The 18,429-nt window shown below is 35.4% G+C and overlaps 1 protein-coding gene across 5 annotated transcripts in view; it reads left to right on the top strand.

The window, feature by feature from the left end:
* The window catches only part of LOC150085655 (catenin alpha-like), a 499,984-nt gene that overhangs the window by 94,555 nt on the left and 387,000 nt on the right, over window positions 1-18,429 (top strand). For 3 of the 5 annotated variants that reach the window (XM_090374159.1, XM_090374157.1, XM_090374160.1), the window contains 2 exons: window positions 889-1,078; window positions 16,635-16,813. In XM_090374159.1, the coding sequence (XP_090230285.1) occupies window positions 889-1,078; window positions 16,635-16,813 (369 nt within the window). The remainder of the gene's footprint in view (window positions 1-888; window positions 1,079-16,634; window positions 16,814-18,429) is intronic. The other 2 variants (XM_090374158.1, XM_090374161.1) reach the window with 1 other exon arrangement.

Raw genomic sequence — 18,429 nt, 5'->3', positions numbered from 1 at the left:
TACTTGAATAGTTTTTGTGAGAACAATCTTCTTCATGATCATGCAACAAATGTTAAGTGCAAAGTTAGACATAACTAAATGCTATGACAATATTATATGAAAAAATTACAAAAAAAAAAAAAAAAAACGCGAACAACTCTGGATTCATTATTTATTCGTACAACTGAAAAATAGTCTAACTTCAATAAACTTTACTTAACCTTACATTATGTAATATATTATAATAAAAAATGTCTAATAAAATAATTTTCTCATTTTTCAGTTCCTTCATCCATTTTTTCTTATGTACAAGTACATAATAAACATTACTATATAATATCGGTGTAGGTGCACCATATCTACTCATCCTTCACAATGAGTTGCCCATGTATTTCACTACCTCGAATAAGTAACGCTTCACTTGCAATACCAGGCTACCTGCCCACCCACTGATGAAAAGCCAACTAGCTTTGAAATGGTGTCTTCTGGGTGGTGGCACCCACTGATAATATGTAACAATAGTCTTCTCTATTAGTGAAGCGTTATTTATTCGAGATAGTGCAATACATGGGAAACTTATTTTGAAGATGAGCACAATATGAGATACAGATGAAATGATGCTTTTCACACTACTATCGTAGTTTTTCTTTAATAGTTGTCTATGGTGTATCTACACTGATATTATATAGATATAGAATCTTAAAATATTATGCCTAGTTACGTTTAGTTTTATTTAAATAATAAGCATTACGAAAATTGGTCCCCGTTTTAAGTGGAATTTTCTGGAACCAATTATCCTCGGATAATAAGGATCCCCCGTATTTGCTTGAGTCTTTACATGTCCAGCATTTGCTTATCCAGTTTGCTAACATATTCTTAATGATATTGTTTATTTATTTATTTATTTAGGTAACAACTTTGGTAAATACCAAGGGACCATCTAAAAAAAAAAAGGGAAGATCAAAAAGGGCACATGTTTTGGTAGCTGCTGTGGAAAAAGCAACAGAAAATTTTATACATAAAGGAGAAGAAATTGCAAAAGAAAATCCAGATATTCAACCCGAAATGCTTTCAGCTGTAGACGAAGTAAAGAAAACAGGTAATGTGTTTGTTCAAAATTTGTTTTATTAAATTCTGTTTTCTCTGAACTGTTGTGCTTTGTTTTTTTGTAATTTTTCTTATTTTAAGTTATATATATACACACACAGTAGAACCTGGATAAGAAGCTTTCCAAGGAACTGGAGGTTTAGAACTTCTTACGAGGGAAAAGTTCTTAGAAGGGAATGTCCTAAGGGTATGAAATATTAACTACACAAATAAAAATGAAAATATGCACATACATAAGTTAAAGATGATTTTAATTACTGTTTCAGAATTTATAAATATTTTACTCTGCCCGTGGGAAACATTTTTAAATGGAGGATTTCTAATTGCTTAACATTCTGTTCATTAAACTCATTACCAAGTTGGAAGGTTGAACTCCAAAGGAGGGCATACTTCCAATAGCAAACACTTCACGTGGTCGACGATATCCAATTATGATATCAATGAAAACAATTGCATTATGTCACTTCCATTAAATCAAAATGTTTATACTAAAAAGGTTTTAGTGCTGAAAGTCTCAGACTACTACGGAAAATTCACTTATCGAACAAGTTAGTGCATAGCATCATTTTAATTCTCAGTAAATCACTGAAATAGGTGAAATGGCATCGTTTTTATTACATCTCATATTGTGAATGCCTTCACAGCCACTAATAGACAAACTTTTAGAGGGAATGGATGTGTGAAATTTTTTTTTGGCTGTTGCTACATAAGCTCATACATTTACTTTCTGGCATCACATGCCTCTACGACTACTACCTCGAATAAGCAATGCTTCTCCTGTGGAGAAGACTAATGTTACTTATTTTCAGGTATCTGTCAAGAATAAGTAATGGCGGTTACCACCATCCCAATCCTGGGCGGATACCACCACCACCGTACTGTGTATCTGCCCAGAATAAGTAAGTCTTCTCCACTGGAGAAGTGTTCCTTAATTGAGGTAGTGCAATATCAGGGCAACTTGTTGTGAAGGCTTTCACACTGAGTTGTAGTAATAAAAACGATTCCATTTTCACCTACTTCGGTGATTTACTATGAAATAAAATTATGCTATGCACTAACTTGTTCAATTACCAAAACGTTTACATTGTTTAATTTTTTTTAATATAAAAATAAAGAATATCTATATTTAAAAAACGTATTAAGTGGGGAACCGTCATAATAATAATACACTGTGTATTCTTTATCATGTACTTCTTATGGGAAAGCTTTTTACCCAGGAAACTACTTACATGGGCAAATAACACATTAAAATGTATAGAATTGTTAATGGGAATTAAGAAAGAAAACCTATTACAGGGTGTCTTGTGCAGGAATTTCTTATCTGGGTTTTGCTGTATGTTTTTATACTTAATTGCTAATTTTATGTTTTATGTGCTTTAAAGAAATAAACTTTCAATTGTATTGTGGTTGTTGATATATGACGTTAATACTATTGTAAAAGTTTGCAATTAAATGTTATATGCATTGTTTGAATTAGAGCATGATCCTTTTTATTGTTGGATTTGTGTAATTTATATTTTGGAAGGAAGGCATTTCAGACATTACACTTAATGGTGCTGCCTAGCAATTTGGTGTGTTAGCAGATGCTGGTTTGCCTAAAGATCTGTGTTGTAAAATTAAATTAATTAAAAGGCAATGTAAAAAGGAATATAAAAAGTTAGAGGAAATGGAAAATTAAAATAAGGATAAGACTAAAGGATTATAAAAACAATTTGAAAAAGGAACACACAATGGAATAAAAGGTTAGAGAAGAGGGAAAAATTACATTCATCCACTTGGCCATATCTCCCCTACTCATCAGGGGCTTTGAGCAGACAGGTAGCCATATTGAATGATGAATGCCTCATGCATACCTGTTTCTGTAGTCCCAATAACAGTTTTACTAAAATTCATTATCCATTTTTAGTTTTATGTATTCTAATTATAATAAAATGTGACTGAAATTGAAAGTTATTCTAGATTAGTATTTATAACAAACTGGGATTGGGACCCAAAGCCCAACGGGTATACATCAGTATAAAGTACAATAGTATTTACTTGCAATCATTGCGTGTTGCAGTTAGTATGAGAGAGAGAATGTGCTTGTTTGTCAGTGTCCGAAATTTATAGGTTGCTGGAGTTCCAACTTGCCTATTTTGTTGGTCTGGCGACAATTATAATTTATCTAAAACTAGGTGTTCCCAACTCTTTGTTAAGAATGGGTGTATGGTAATATTTGGATTTTAATGAGTAATTTAGATAGTAGCTGTTAAACTTGTAAAGTCCCAGAAAGGTATTTTTGAGGTGGATGGGATTAGAGGTAAATACATAGAAGAATAAAATGAAATCATAAAGAAGAATAAAATGAAATTATAATACAATTTTATCGTGCACTCACTGGAATGGACTTCCAGCAGGACGATGTGCCTCCCCAAAGACCCGTGGTGACCAGAACATTGTTCGAAGAGCATTTCACAGATTTTACCACCATGGAATGGCCTCCCCGTTCACCGGATATGAACTCTCTGGAGCATCTTTGGGATGCTGTAGAAGGATCCGTTCGAGCTTTGGATCCTCCACCCGGGAATTATGGACAGCGGTGCAGCAAGCATGGATGAAATTACCTGAAATGCTTTCATGAACCTAGTGGACTGAATGCCTCGCCGTATGACTGCCCTTATCTGGGTGAAAGGTGTACTAGGTAGGTAGGTATCCCATGATTTCTGTCCACTCAGTGTACATAGACTTAACACTTTCAAATTCTATCCTGGGTCAATGCATTAGGAACTGGAAAGCGCACTATCATGGTCATCAAGTGACCACAATGTTATCACCTTTTGATGTTGTGTACTTTCTCAACAGTATTGTTTGGAGGCTAGTGTATGACTTTCCCAGGTGCAAAACGTCTAATGCTGAAGTGTAAAGTGCAAAGTGTGTTAGTTGTCTGACGGCACTAGGGGTTCTCCCATCTCCGCATTGTGTACTCTGTCTGTGCTGCACAAACAATGTGAAGGCCAGAGATTTAAAAAGTGTGTGGGGAGTGGATGGATGTGTAGTGTTGTGTACCATGGTTCTTCTGACCATTTAGCCTTTGGGCCCCTTTTGGGACCCACTGTTACTGCACTTGGTCCCGGGGAGGCAGGTAAGGTAGGTACCCAGTAGATTTTTTTTTCTAATGCTGACTGGGTTTCTTTTGACCAAGTCTTTATCTGCTGATCTGCCAGAAAATCTTCAATGTATTGCTCAAATACCCACAACTCAACAGGCCGATGAGGTGTTGAAGCTGATTATGGCCATGTGCAATGTAAGCTTGCAAAAGAAAAAGTGAAGGTTAAATTCGGTTCCTTGGTAGACTCAACAGAATTAAGAAATAATATGAAAACTGCTAGATGGGATATGCAGCGATCCAAAAGAAATAACTGAAGACAGGAGGAGATTACTTGTATTTTTGAGTTATAAAAGGCTGCTTGGAGGTTTTAGTTTAATGAAATATATCATGAGAAGTAAATGTTGGAAGTGATCACAGAATGGTTAAATGCACACAAAGGCCTTTGAGATAACAGAAGAGGAGAAAAAGCAGTGCGTACTGGAACTTAAGAACAAGTTTGAGCTTCTGCAGACTGCTCAGGACCAAGATATCTATGAGGAATATTACAACTTTCTGAAAGTGATAAAGCCCAAGAAACCTATAGGTAAAAAGAAATCCAAAGAAGAAAGAATCAGTCAAGAAACACTTGTCATGAGGAACTGAACCGAAGACAACAAATGAAGAGCAAGAAAAACACTGATAGGGAGAAAATTGAGTATATTGAGTTATGCAAAGCCATTAGAAAGAGACTCAGAGAGGACATACGAAGATTTAATACAAGAAAAGTAGAACAAGCATAAGGGAAAACAAAGGATTTAAATCAGCAGGTATGAGCAGTAATACAGAAAGACAAATGATACTGAAACTGAAGAATAGTGATGGCATACTTATAAATAGCAGAGAAGGCATAATTCAAAAAGCAGAAGACTACTATAAAGAGTTATACAAGTAACAAGGGAATGATGCTAGCAGTGGGGAAGATGGATCGCAAATTAGTAACACATACAACGTACCTGATATCCTTCCTGATGAGGTAGAACATGCATTGAAGAAAATGAAGAATCAGAAAGCCCTGTGGAAAGATGAAGTTACTGTAGAGTTGTTAAAATTGGGAGGAAGACACATGACACAAAAACCGGCAAGACTCTTCACAAAATGCATTAGAAAAGGTGTGACGCCTAAGAGTGGAATAATGCAATCATAGTTTTGCTGTATAAGAAAGGAGATAAATCAGAAATTGGAAATTATAGACTGATTAGCTTGTTATCTCACATCTACAAGTTGTTCACAATGGTCATTACTAACAGATTAGAAAGAATACTTGTTGAGAATCAACCAAAAGAGCAAGTTGGCTTTAGGACAGGATTCTCAACTATGGATCACCTTCATGTAATGTTGCAGCTAATGGAGAAAGCAAATGAATATAAAACACCATTATGCAAATGAATATAAAACACCATTTCATAATCCACCATTTGTGGATTATGAAAAGGCATTTGACTCCATATAGCATAAGGCAATGTTCGGGCACTGGAAAAACAAGGCATAGATACCCCATATTTTATGATTTTGAAGAAAATATATGAGAATGCTACCTCTTTTATTAGACTAGATAAAGACAGTAGTAAATTTAAAATTGTGAAAGGTGTTCGACAAGGAGACACAATATCTCCGAAGTTGTTTACTGCTGCCCTTGAGGAAGCTTTCAGAAGATTAGATTGGTTGCAGAAAGGAGTCAATGTGAATGGAGAGTACGTAAACCATTTGTGATTTGCAGATGACATTGCGGTCATAAACCAAGATCCCAAAGAATTAGAGGAAAATCTGAATCAGTTATGCAGAGTTAGTAAGGATTTTGGACTAAAGATGAATATGGCTAAAACAAAAGTAATGATCAACAAGTATGCCATAGAAAGGGATATAATGATTGAAGGAGCAGTAATTGAAAAGGTGGAGTCATATACTTATCTGGGACAAGTAATTAGCTGTAATAATGGGAAGAATAAATTTTGGATGGATAGCATTCAGGAAATATAGTCACATACTGAGGAGCAATATCCCAATTTGTCTGAAATGTAAAATAATGAACCAGTGTATACTTCCCACCATGACTTATGGAAGTGAAACTTGGGCACTCACCAAAAGAATGGAATAGAAGCTGAGAACTACACAGCGAAGAATGGAACGAATTATATTGGGAATCAGACTGTTAGATTAGAAGAGAAACACATGGATTATGCAGCAAACTTAAGTAAAGGACATTCTTATCAAAACTAAAGAACTAAAATGGGCTTGGGCAGGACACACAGCTCGAAGACATGATGACAGATAGACTAAGAGAATAACAACAGAATGGTACCCAAGAGGAGCTAAGAGAAAACCTGGAAGACAATAACGGAGATGGACAGATGAAATTCATGAATTTGTGGGTAGTAAATGGATGGCCATTGCACAAAACAGAAGGGACTGAAAAGTTGCTGGAGAGGCCTTCATCCTTCAGTGGATTGAAAATGGCTGATGATGCTGATCATGAGAAGAAACAGGAATGGGATCGTTTGATTCTGACAAACATGCTAAAAGAGCCATGGTGGATGGCCTATAAAATTGTTATGGAAAGACTTCACGCTCCTGATGTTTTTTCCTCAATCACAACTGAAAATGTAGAGACTCTTACATGGAATGATTCCATGGGTGCAATGTTGGATGGAATTATCCTCCAGGATCATCCCTTTCTGGAATCAACAGAACAGACATTGATGAGGTTTGCACACCTTACTTTTGAAGAGGACCTCCAAACCTAGAAACGCAAACTGTATATGTATATAGTGTGTATATTTATATATATAGTATTAATATTAGCATTGGCCACATGGTGCAAGGAAGCCTATGGCTTATGCTGCACCAGCCAAAAAAAATAAAAAATAATAAAAAATAATAATAGAAGAAAATTAAAAAATGAAAATGAATAGACAATCTATGCAACTTCCTCCTGACGTAGGTAACTTAGTACTTACGTAGGTAACTATCCAGCTGACCTTTGAATTTCCCCAAACTGTTCGCCTCTACCAGCCATGTAGATAACTTATTCCAGTAATTTATAACTCACTGGCTAAAATAAAACTTCCTGCAATCCAGGCAAAAACATCACCCTCCCCTCTCGTAACTTGAATTTATGGTCCCTTGTTCTAGAATCATTAATAACCTTAAATTTTGTTCTTGTTCATTTTACTTATGCCTTTCAGAATCTTAAACACCTCAATCAAGTTTCCTTTAAGGTGTCTAGTTTCCAAGCTCTTCAACCTATATATTCGAAGTCTTTCTTAATATGGAAGCCCTTTTGCTGATCTCACCAGATGAGTTACTCACCTTTGGACCCTTTCAAGAAACTTAATGTCTTTTTTTTTAGGTGCGGTCTCTGTATTTGAACACACTATTCCAAGTGCAGTCTAACAATAGCTTTGTATAATGGGATTATGACTACATCTCTCTACCACCAAACGCTCGATAAATCATCGATAGAGCACCATGGGCCTTCCTTGCCACCTGTCTGCAATGCTCGGAGAACTTCATGTCTAACTGCACTATAACACCCAAGTCCCTTTTCTCCACTGCTGGCTTTAGTTCAACTCCACCAAGTGTACAAGTTATATTGGGGTTACAGTTCCCTAGGTGTAATTCTTTATACTTTGCTGGATGAAAGCATAGCTGCTATTTTTCTGAACCATACCTGAAGTCTATCCAGGTCAATCTGAAGAAGCTCTGCTTAGCGGTGATCATTAACTACTCCACCAATCTTTACATCATGTGCAAATTTAAACATCACGCTCTGTATCGCTTCATCAATGTCATTTATGAAAATTAAAAACAACAGTGGTCCTAATACTGATCCTTGGGGAGCCCCACTTCTTACATCAACCCAACTGAGGAATAACTATTTATCAGAACCCTTTGCCTCCTGCCCGAGCCATCCACCTATCCATTTAAGGATTTTCCCTGTGATTCCAGCCTGTTCCAGCTTATAAAGTAACTGCTCGTGTGGGACTGAGTTGAATGAGGCCATTCTTTGCTGACATTGAAATAAACAATATTGAAATTATTCCATAACTTCAGCTCATGAGTGACCCTGTCAAATTAGCTAACCAGATTTGTTAAACATGATTTTCCCCTTTGAAAAGCTATGCTGAGATTCTATCAGAATTCCATTTCTGTCTAAATGATCCTGAATTCCACCCTTGATTGTTGTCTCCATGATATTCCGTGCTACTGAAGTTAGACTGACCGGTTGGTAATATTCCACTTCACTCTTAGAACCATTCTTATGTATTGGAGATAAATTGGCACTTTTCCGAGCCACAGGAGCCTTACTGGCCTATAGGCCAGTAAGACTCTAAAGTTTTTTCATTAAATATTAATTTGAAATTTCAATATCATTAATTACATATTTTTCAACTTCACTCCCATAATTTCTCTTTGACATAAAGGGTTTTGTAATTATAGGTGCAAAGTAACTGTTGAGTTCATTTGCAACATATTAGCTGGTGGAGTATCTAATATTATCCCATGTCCAATAAATACATAAGGGTCTGATCTGGTTTGTCCTTCTCTTCTTTGCATTTATATATGTGAAGAATTCCATATCCCCATCTTTGCTCTCTTTTCCAGTTATTTCTCATAATCTGCCTTTGCCAGCCTAACCTTTTCTGTGGCACTATTACAGATCACTTTGTAGCTGTTACAGGATTCAATACTTTTTATTACCCCACAACTTTTCCATGCCATATTTTCTGCTCAAGTAATCTGGCATCTTCATTATTGAACTTTGAATCCTCCTTGTGGATTATATTTTTAATGGTATTTATGCATTCAAGGCTTCTGTGATTAATGTTTTAAACCTATCCCATAATTCAATTGTATTTGCTCTGTGCCATATCTACCCAGTTAATAGAGGTCATTTAGCACCTTAAGGCATCGTAATTTCATTTTCTGAAATTATAACTCATTCTTTTGGCTTTAACTATGCTACCTCTCTTCATCGTCCACCGTAGAACTCAGTGATCACTTTCTGCTGCTGGTTCCTGTACTGTCAGCCCTATTTTATCATCTGGTTCATGGGTGATGATGAAATCTAGAATATTCTTTTCCCTACATGTTGGTACAAATAAAAATCATCTAGTTGATTTAAAAATTTTGTCCTCATTTGGAGTTTCCTTCCCATTTGCTCCAATTAATTAGAGGCAAATTAAAATCACCCATAATAAGACATTCACACTTCCTTTCCCATTCCATTTGCATGTTGAGGCTCTCATCATAATTTTTACAATCACCTGGCCTGTAGATTACTCACACTCTCATTATACCTTTGCTTCCAACTATCTCACATCATGCAGATTGTATATTAGCTTGTGAAATGTCTGAATCCGGGAAAGCTTTTGTCGCACTCAGGCTGCTTTTGATAAGAAGCATGACCCCTTCTATCTGCCCTATCCTTCCTAAATACATTATACATTCTGTACTAAAATGCATCGGCACCTATCTCTGGGTGGCACCACATTTCTGTAAGCCCTTTTGTGTCAGCATTACTTGTCCTAACCAGCAGTTTGAATTCACTCATACTTAGATACTTAGAAGTAATGTGGGGGGGGGGGGGTAAGCAGAAAATGAGTGAAGAAACAAATAGTGAAGACAGAAGTAGAAATGGAATGAAAGTAGAAGGCATATGTATCTAAAAGTTTTGACAAATATTAAGTATTGGGCAAATACAGCCAAAGCTATAAGCCAATAAATAATACTTTTATTGGCTTATAACTATAAATAATAATATAATAACAAATAGTAATAAATAATTTGTTTTTCCTTGCTTTGTTTGTCCTGTGTCTAGTTTCTTTTGTGGTTGGTTTATCATATTTTACACTTTTGCCCTTGGCTAAGTCAGGTGGTGGTGCTGGTATAAATTTATTGGCTTATAACTTTGGCTGTATTTGCCCCAAACTTAATATTTTTCAGTATTTTTGAATACATATTCCTTTCACTTTCCTTCCATTTCTACTCTGTTTTTGTTATTTATTTGTTTCTTTGCTCATTTTCTAATTTTTTTTTTATTTTCCCCCATATTGCTTCTATATATATATATATATATATATATATATATATGTGTGACATGTTGCTGGATATTGCTTATGCAGCCACTAAGGTTGTGGTAATCTCTTCCTTTCAATAATACATAGCCAGATCTGAATGAACAGAATATTAGCAAAGCGACATTGTTTTAAGTTATATCTCATATTGTGAATACCTTCACAATGAGTTGCCATGATATTGCACTACTTCGAATAAGTAATGCTTCACCTGAGGAGAAGACTAATGTTACTTATTCTCAGATGGATACCACCACCCAGACGGCACCGTTTCAGGGCTATTTGGCCCTTCTTTGGTGGGTGGGTGGGTAGGTACCCGAGTGAAGTAATGATGGCAAAACAGTTATGAAGTATAACTCCACAATATAAGAGATGCCTGATGGTCTAAATACATCATACACAATCAGTTTTGTTTTTTTTTATATGGCTTTTTCATTGCATTGTAATTATTAATTTGTATTGGATAAAAAAAAAAATCATTCTTAAAAATGTTCCAACAGGGGAAAATCGATTTGGAGTGTCATGTTTTTGATCCAAGGTGGACTGAAGACTATTTCTTATTGATTACCATGAAAAGCAGTGTGTTTGATGTGTTAGGAGACTGTGTGAGTTTTAAAGAATATAACACTGATTCCAATCATAAATCTTATGATCAACATAGGAGTGCTGCGAAAAGAAAAGTGTTCAAAGTTACAAAAAAAAAAGAATTAAGAAAACAACAAAACATACTGAAAACGTATCAGTCAAGAAATTTATCTGCTGTACGTGCCAGTTATCAAGTTGCATTGCTTTTGAAAGTAAACCATTCAGTGATGGTGAATTTGTTAAGCATTGTTTGTTAAAAGTTGTGGAAAAAATTTGTCCGGAGAAATGAACAATGATACAAGACGTTAGTCTGTTTCGACAAACAATTATGCGAAGAGTAGAAGATATTGGAAAGAATTTGTTCAAACAACTTTTGGAAAACATAAAACAAATGAAATATTTTAGTGTGGCACTGGATGACAATACTGATGTAAATGACACAGCCCAACTCCTCATCTTCATATGTGGAATCAATGATAATTTTGTACCAGTTGAAGATTTAGCTGATCTACAGAGTATGCACGGAACAACTATGGGTGAAAATCTTTACCAACTACAGGTGAAAATCTTTACCAATCTATCAAAGTTAGGATTAAATATTAAAAACCTGGTAGGAGTCATAACTGCCGGTGCAAAAATATGATTGGAAAAAACATTTGGCTTATGGGTAGAATAACTAAAAAAATGATATGTATCGGAGCTGAAACTCTGATTGGAATTCACTACATTGTGCATCAAGAAGCTCTTTATGGGAAAGTATTGGATCTCCAACACATTATGAATGTATTTATTTCAACTGTAAAGTTTACAAGATCACATGGCCTTAATGTGGCTGTTGAAACATCACCGAATGTTTCAACACAGAAAAAGGGAAACCAATAAAACAACTATCAAATATGGAGTGGCTGTTTGATCTTGAAATTCATACATACATTTCTATTAAGTTAAATGCTCTTAATTTAAAACTAAGGGAAAGGAGAATTGTTCTTATTTATTTGGTGACATCAAATCATTTCAGAATAAGTTATTATTTAAATTCCAGTTGAGCAAGACAATTTAATTCACTTTGAATGTTGTACTGAGCTAAAGGAGAAACACGTTTCAAAGGATTGTTGCCTTTCGTTATTACAATTACTTTTTGACAAATTTTAAAGTCGATTTTCTGATATAAAATCTCATGAAAAAACAAAAGTTTTTGTTTGAGAACCCATTTACTTCTACGGCTGAAAACTGCAATCCCAGATTGCAACTTGAAATTATTGATTTTCAAGCCAAAATATGATTCAAAAATAAGTATACAGACTGCAAAAATAATCCATTTGAATTCTACAAGGCGTTCATTTTCTTTTATTAGCTGAAAATTGACAGATGGGAACCATCTGTCAATTTTCAGCTAATAAAAGAAAATGCCATGAAAATGGCTACTTTGTTTGGATCAACATATGTTTGCAAGCAGATTTTTTTAAATTCTAAAATCAAATAAATATTTAAAAAGAAACATAATAACAGATGAGCATTTTTATTTATTTATTTTTTTTTAAGAAAACCCCAAACACAAGAGGTATTGGAACCTATAGTACCGTGCATGGGTTGGAGGTTGAGAATCCGAAAGAAGATATTTGTTGACATTAGACTTTTGTACACTGTAATTTTCAAGAAATATGTACGAAGGAAGGTTGTTCCAGAAAACGGTAGTTGAATGAATAAACGAGGAAGATGAAAAGTTGGCTTTGTGAGTTTGAAGTTGGACAGTATATGGATGTTGGTTGGTGGCGGCACATGTTCGGACTATTTTGAAAGAGAGAGCGGGAATTATAGATGCCAATTCAGAAGAACAGTGCGCAAGGAAGTATCTGTAGAAAAGGCATGCAGCAGAAACAGTATTTCTATGAGACAGTGAGCGGAGAGACTCTGTTAGAGATGAGTCATTAATTAACCTAACTGCCTTCTTCTGAATGGAATCTAGAAGCCTGAGAGAGGTTTTGTCCCACATCTGGGGGCACTGCCCCAAATGTGGAACAATATTCCATGGTAGGGTTTATTTGCGATTTGTACAGAGTGAACAGCTGTTTGGAAGAAAATTAACGTCCAGAGTGAAAGAGAAACCAAGTTTTTTAGATGCAGAGGAAGCAATATTTGTAATGTGCTTGTGCCAAGAGGAATTAGAAGTCAGGGTAATCCCCAAAAGGATATATCATCTTGCATATAAATGAGTGTAACCAAAGATAAGCATAGAAGCAGAAGAATCCTTTTTGCGAGCTGTAAGACAAGTCTGAGTTTTAGAAGGGTTGAAAACAACTAAGTTGTCTTTGCCCCACTGGAGAATTACTTGGGGATCGGCATTTAAGGAATTGGTAGCAGATATTCGAGAAGTTGAAGCTGATTGATCAGGGCAAGGTTTCTCAAAATGGAAATTGGAATGCAATGTGCTATCATCGGCAAAACTATGAATATGATTTCCGGTCAATGAAAGAAGGTCATTAATGTACAAGAGGAAAAGAATGGATGGAAAGAACTGATCCTTGGAGGACACCAGCATTAGTAGTGAAGTTAGAAGACAGAGAGCCGTCTACCATCACCCTCCGTGAGCAGTCAGAGAGAAAACTGGATAACCAATTACAAAGAACAGTTGGCAAACTATAAGTTGGAAGCTTGTTTAGAACTTTATGCCAAACATGATCGAAAGCCTTTGAAATGTGAAGAGCAACTGCTTGTGTTTCACCAAACTTCTTCATTGAATTTGTCCTTAAATTGGTAACATAGGCCAGAATATCATCTGTAGATTGACACTGACGGAATCCATACTGATGATCGTTGATCAGATGGAAGGTTTCTAGATAGTTTAAGAGTTGACGGTTAAGTGACTTTAGAAAGAGTAGAAGTAATTGGATGGGAGGAATTTTTCACCCTTTTTAGGAACTGGCTGGATATGAGCAAATTTTCAAGCAGAAGAAAAACACCTTTGTAATAAGAAAGTGAATAATGGTGGCATAGAACAGAAGTAAGTTGAGGAGCGCAGGTTTTGAGAACAAGTGGAGAAATACCATCAGGACCTGGAGATCAATCGAGAAATACCATCAGGATCTGGACCTCTATCGAGAAATACCATCTGGACATAATCTTCATTATGTATTGAGATTGGCATCACAAATTTGCAACCACATTTTGAACAATTATTTAAAAATATCCAGCCTCAATCATCACATTAAATGTTAAGTTTTATCCAGTAAATGTTATTTTGTATTGTAATTAATAAAATTTTCGAATATTTCTATTTTAGGTTTATCATTATATTTGTTTATTCACCTTAATATTGAAAAGCAGTGATCCTTTTCAGGTTGTAAATTTTCTAAAATGAGCATTTAAAAGCAAAAGTAAAATATTTTTTAAAAATAAAAGTGAAGTATTTCAAACAGAAACAGAAGTAAAGTATTTAAAAAAAAAAAAATACAGAAGTCAATTTTATAATTTTAATAAAATCTAAAAAAATATATCACTAACATAGATTTGTTGCCATAAAAGTGCTGGGAATTTGCATTTTTTATATATAGCTTGAAAATAAAAAAAAGGTAACATGAAAATAGAAACTTCCTTTGACGAGTAACAATATATAGAAAATGTGATACACGATTTTTTCTCGAATCACTCTGTGCAACCTGCGAAACAAATCTAATTTTGAATACGGCCCCCGTATGGGAAAAGGTTGGACACCACTGCTATAGAGAACTGTTGACATAGGATGCAATCTGCAGTTGCCAGAAAGAAACCAAAGACCCTTCGTGAATTTCAGGAAGCCATAATTAGTGTTCGGAACCACAAACTATCAGTTTATCTTCAGAAATTGATCTTGTCAATGCCTCGACGGTGTGCCGCTGTCATCAGGGCCAGAGGCGGTTCAGCTAAATATTAGTTTGCACCTGGTGAACTTTTCATTTTGTTTTCCATTTAAAATGATAAAATGAAGCAAACTGAAGGCTTCTGATAACATTTCAGCCATAATTGTCGTGTTTATAACTGTTGTATAAAGGTTGCAAATGCTCATTTTGGAATATTTTGAGAGCACCTGTCAAATATTACTTAGCTTTGCTGTAACTATTAATTATTATTAGTCATATAGTACAAGGAGGCCTGTACTAGGTGGCGGGGGGGAGAGAGAGAGAGAGAGAGAGAGAGAGAGAGAGAGAGAGAGAGAGAGAGAGAGAGAGAGAGAGAGAGAGAGAGAGAGAGAGAGAGAGAGAAGTAAAAGGGAATCACCAAGAAAGAGAAGAATGATGATATCTATCCAGCTCAAGACCCTGGGTGTGCCAAGCCCATACTCACCAGATGTGAGCCCCTAAGATAATAAATATCTTTTGTTTATATTTCTATTTGTGATGATAGCCATCATTGTACCATACCATCGCAAAAAAGGGTTAGAAATGTGAAATTCCTAGGTGATGCACTTTCTTTGAACACCAATGTGTGTATATATATAAATATATATACATAATAAAACCGAGTATATAAGAAATTAAATAAGATGTGTTAAAGAATTGTAATATGGTTTACGGATTAGGGACACGGCATTTTGCAGAAGGAACCCAATGACCATAATGAATATATAAAGGGTAAATGAGAAGATTGGGGATGATCATAGAATATAAACTGCAAACAGTCATTGGAACAATGGAAAACAAACAAAATTTGAAAAAAAAAAAAAAAAAATTAAGAAGTTAATTAGTGCTGTATAACTCATAATTTGAATGTCCTCCTCAGGGGTCAACTATTGAAATCATAGGAAAGACAGCAGTAAGTGGGCTTCTGTTTCTGACTATGTTAGTTTTCAATTCTTTTATCAGCTTATTTATTAAAATATTTTAAATTTAATTTTTGATTTTCTTTATCTTTTTATTCTACAATTAAATTAAAATTTGTAGAATAAAAGGACATGATAATGTCTGAAGCTTAAAAAAAAAACCAAATGTAATCATTGTGCTAATAGAGCTGCTTAACCAAGTGAATGTGAGAAAGTTAGGTAGAAAGAATTTAAAAAGCTTCTTTCCTGGGTAAAGTATAAACGTATGATAATAAATAAGCATTTTCCCTTCTTCTGGTCTCAGCTTAAAAATCAAATTTTGTAATAAAATTAACTCTTTTTGTAATATAATAGATCTCTCATATTGGTACATTCATTCCCCAGTGTCCACTATTTGAATAATAATGAATACTGGTGTGCCAATATGAAGATTCAAGCCATAGAAAAAGACATGTACCCATCTGCCATTTTTAAAGATGGGAGATGGGGAAACAACCCCATTCACTTGCCATTAGGTTAAGTTGGATCTTCTTGAATAGTTCAACTGATTAACAACTGTTCAAAAAAATGTCTGTTGTGTGAAATATCAACTTATTGTAACTCTCAGTTTTCTTATAATTGTTTCCTTATTTATATAAATACCTTTTCTTAGTAGATTTTTCCATAAAATTTTTTAAAAAGTAATTCAGTTTCATAAAATTTTCCAGTCCTTGTATGGAATATAATTTGCCCTTGTTTTAAAATGTTGTTGTCATTTAAATATATGGCCAAGTTTAAAAAGAGTGTTGTTTGTGAAATATGCATGTTTGAAAACCGGCTTGATGTGATTTCACTTGACTGATAAAAAGCAAAACTTTTGTATAATAATATATTTTTAAGTGCTGTTTTAATGCTTTGCCATAAGTATATGTAATATTACAAAATTATCTATTTTGCTGTTATTTTTTTTTTAATGTGTCTCAATTAGTGGGCATTTCAGGTGAGGCCATGAGTAAAGCTTCTAGGGAATTTGCAGAAGAACCATGCTCATCAGTAAAGAGGGGTACCATGGTAAGGGCTGCTAGAAACTTGTTGTCTGCTGTAACACGTCTTCTAATTCTTGCTGATATGGTAGATGTTCATCGCCTACTGAAGTCTCTCCGTTCTGTGAGTTTTAATGTTTTTCATAGGTGTTATATTAATGTATAATATTTTTGAATTAACAGTTAATTTTGTATTGCAATTATAAATGGTCATTTTCACCTGTACCTATCAGTTATGATCACTGTCCTTCCACAAGCACATGTGGAAAAGGCCTAGGCTTGAACAAGATGGGATTCAACCATAGCATCTCTCTCTCTCTCTCTCTCTCTCAGAAAACATTGAAACCAACAAGAATATGTGCTGTTTACACGTGCGATACACTGACCCCAGTAGTCTTAATTGCTTTGGCACAAAAACAAAACAACATTCAGAAAGCAGTCAGCTCCGAAGTAATTCGTATAATGTAAATTATTAGGTTTGTTAAGTGAACTCATCATTATTGTAAACATTTAGTGCTTTGATCACAAATTAACAGTTTTGCTGCACAAGCATTCAGAACACTGCACGTAGCACACATGTTCCTTATGAACATCATATGAAATTAGATAGGTTTAACAGAAACTCAGCATGTAATGCATGTTGAGTTACTCAGCATCCGTCCTTGAGATTGTGACAGACATTCTCTCAGATGTGCCAGACAAGCTATACTTGCTACCTGGGAGTCTAAAACGCTGATGGAACTGATATTTGGGTGACACTTAAGTTGTGGACCCAATTTCGGCGAAATCCGGATGGTTCGTGACATCCAAATCCTCTGCTTGCACCTTCACGATGGCGGGACTGTTAGTAATCCTGGGTATGAACTCCATGCTTAAGCACATGGTGGGTGACCACCCAGTTGTGAACCAACGTAAGCAGAGGTTGAGGTGTGGCTCCCACACCACATGGAGGAATGCCACCCCTCTGTGTTACCAGGCTGTACTACGTGGTAGATGACTCTCATCAACTAATGCAATACCACCACTTTGCTTATTGGAGGCTTGAAGTGGTGGAACCCATGTTTATTCTCCAGAGCTAAGTTCTGGCTAACCTTTCCCCATCTCTTCCATCATTCAGTATGATTGATGATTTTTGAGGTTATGATGAACATCGTGGCAAGATCCAATCATCCTCACATTTCTCGGGTACAGCTCTAAAACGGTGTTCACAGGCCAGCCACTAGTTAGTACACCGGACCGAACCTATTGGTAACTCTCTAGGAGGCTTCTGAATCAGCTAGTGTATAATCTTGCTACCTCTACTCTGCCAGATAGTGACTGGAGGGAGTCCAAGTAGTATGTATGTGGGGGATATTGTCGAGGCCACATTATGTCAAGGATCTAGGTATATTCTTACCGTGTGTACGCCATATCCAAAAATTTCATTACTTCATACAGCATGTCCCACTCACTTTTTCTTACTATTGAATACACCATAAATTGTCAAACTAATACAGTAAGCTTATCTGCAAAAATATCTAAACCTCCCAAACACTTAATTCATTTCACAAATATACGTGGTCTCAATTCTAATCTCTACGGTGTCTATTTCCACTTGCAGTCTGCCAAACCCCATGTACTTTTTCTAACAGAATCTCAGTTATCGGTTGATTCAACTACTGCTCATCTCAGTTGCCCAAATTATTTGCTGTATGATTCCTTTCGCTTCAAAGGTGGTACTTCTGCATATGTCTGTTCTGA

The sequence above is a fragment of the Mastigoproctus giganteus genome, chromosome 5 (genome assembly GCF_048544385.1).
Source record: "Mastigoproctus giganteus isolate SK-2022 chromosome 5, ASM4854438v1, whole genome shotgun sequence".
Lineage (NCBI taxonomy): Eukaryota > Metazoa > Arthropoda > Arachnida > Uropygi > Thelyphonidae > Mastigoproctus > Mastigoproctus giganteus.
Note: the sequence above shows the minus strand (reverse complement) of the source record. Positions and strands in the feature narration are given on the sequence as shown.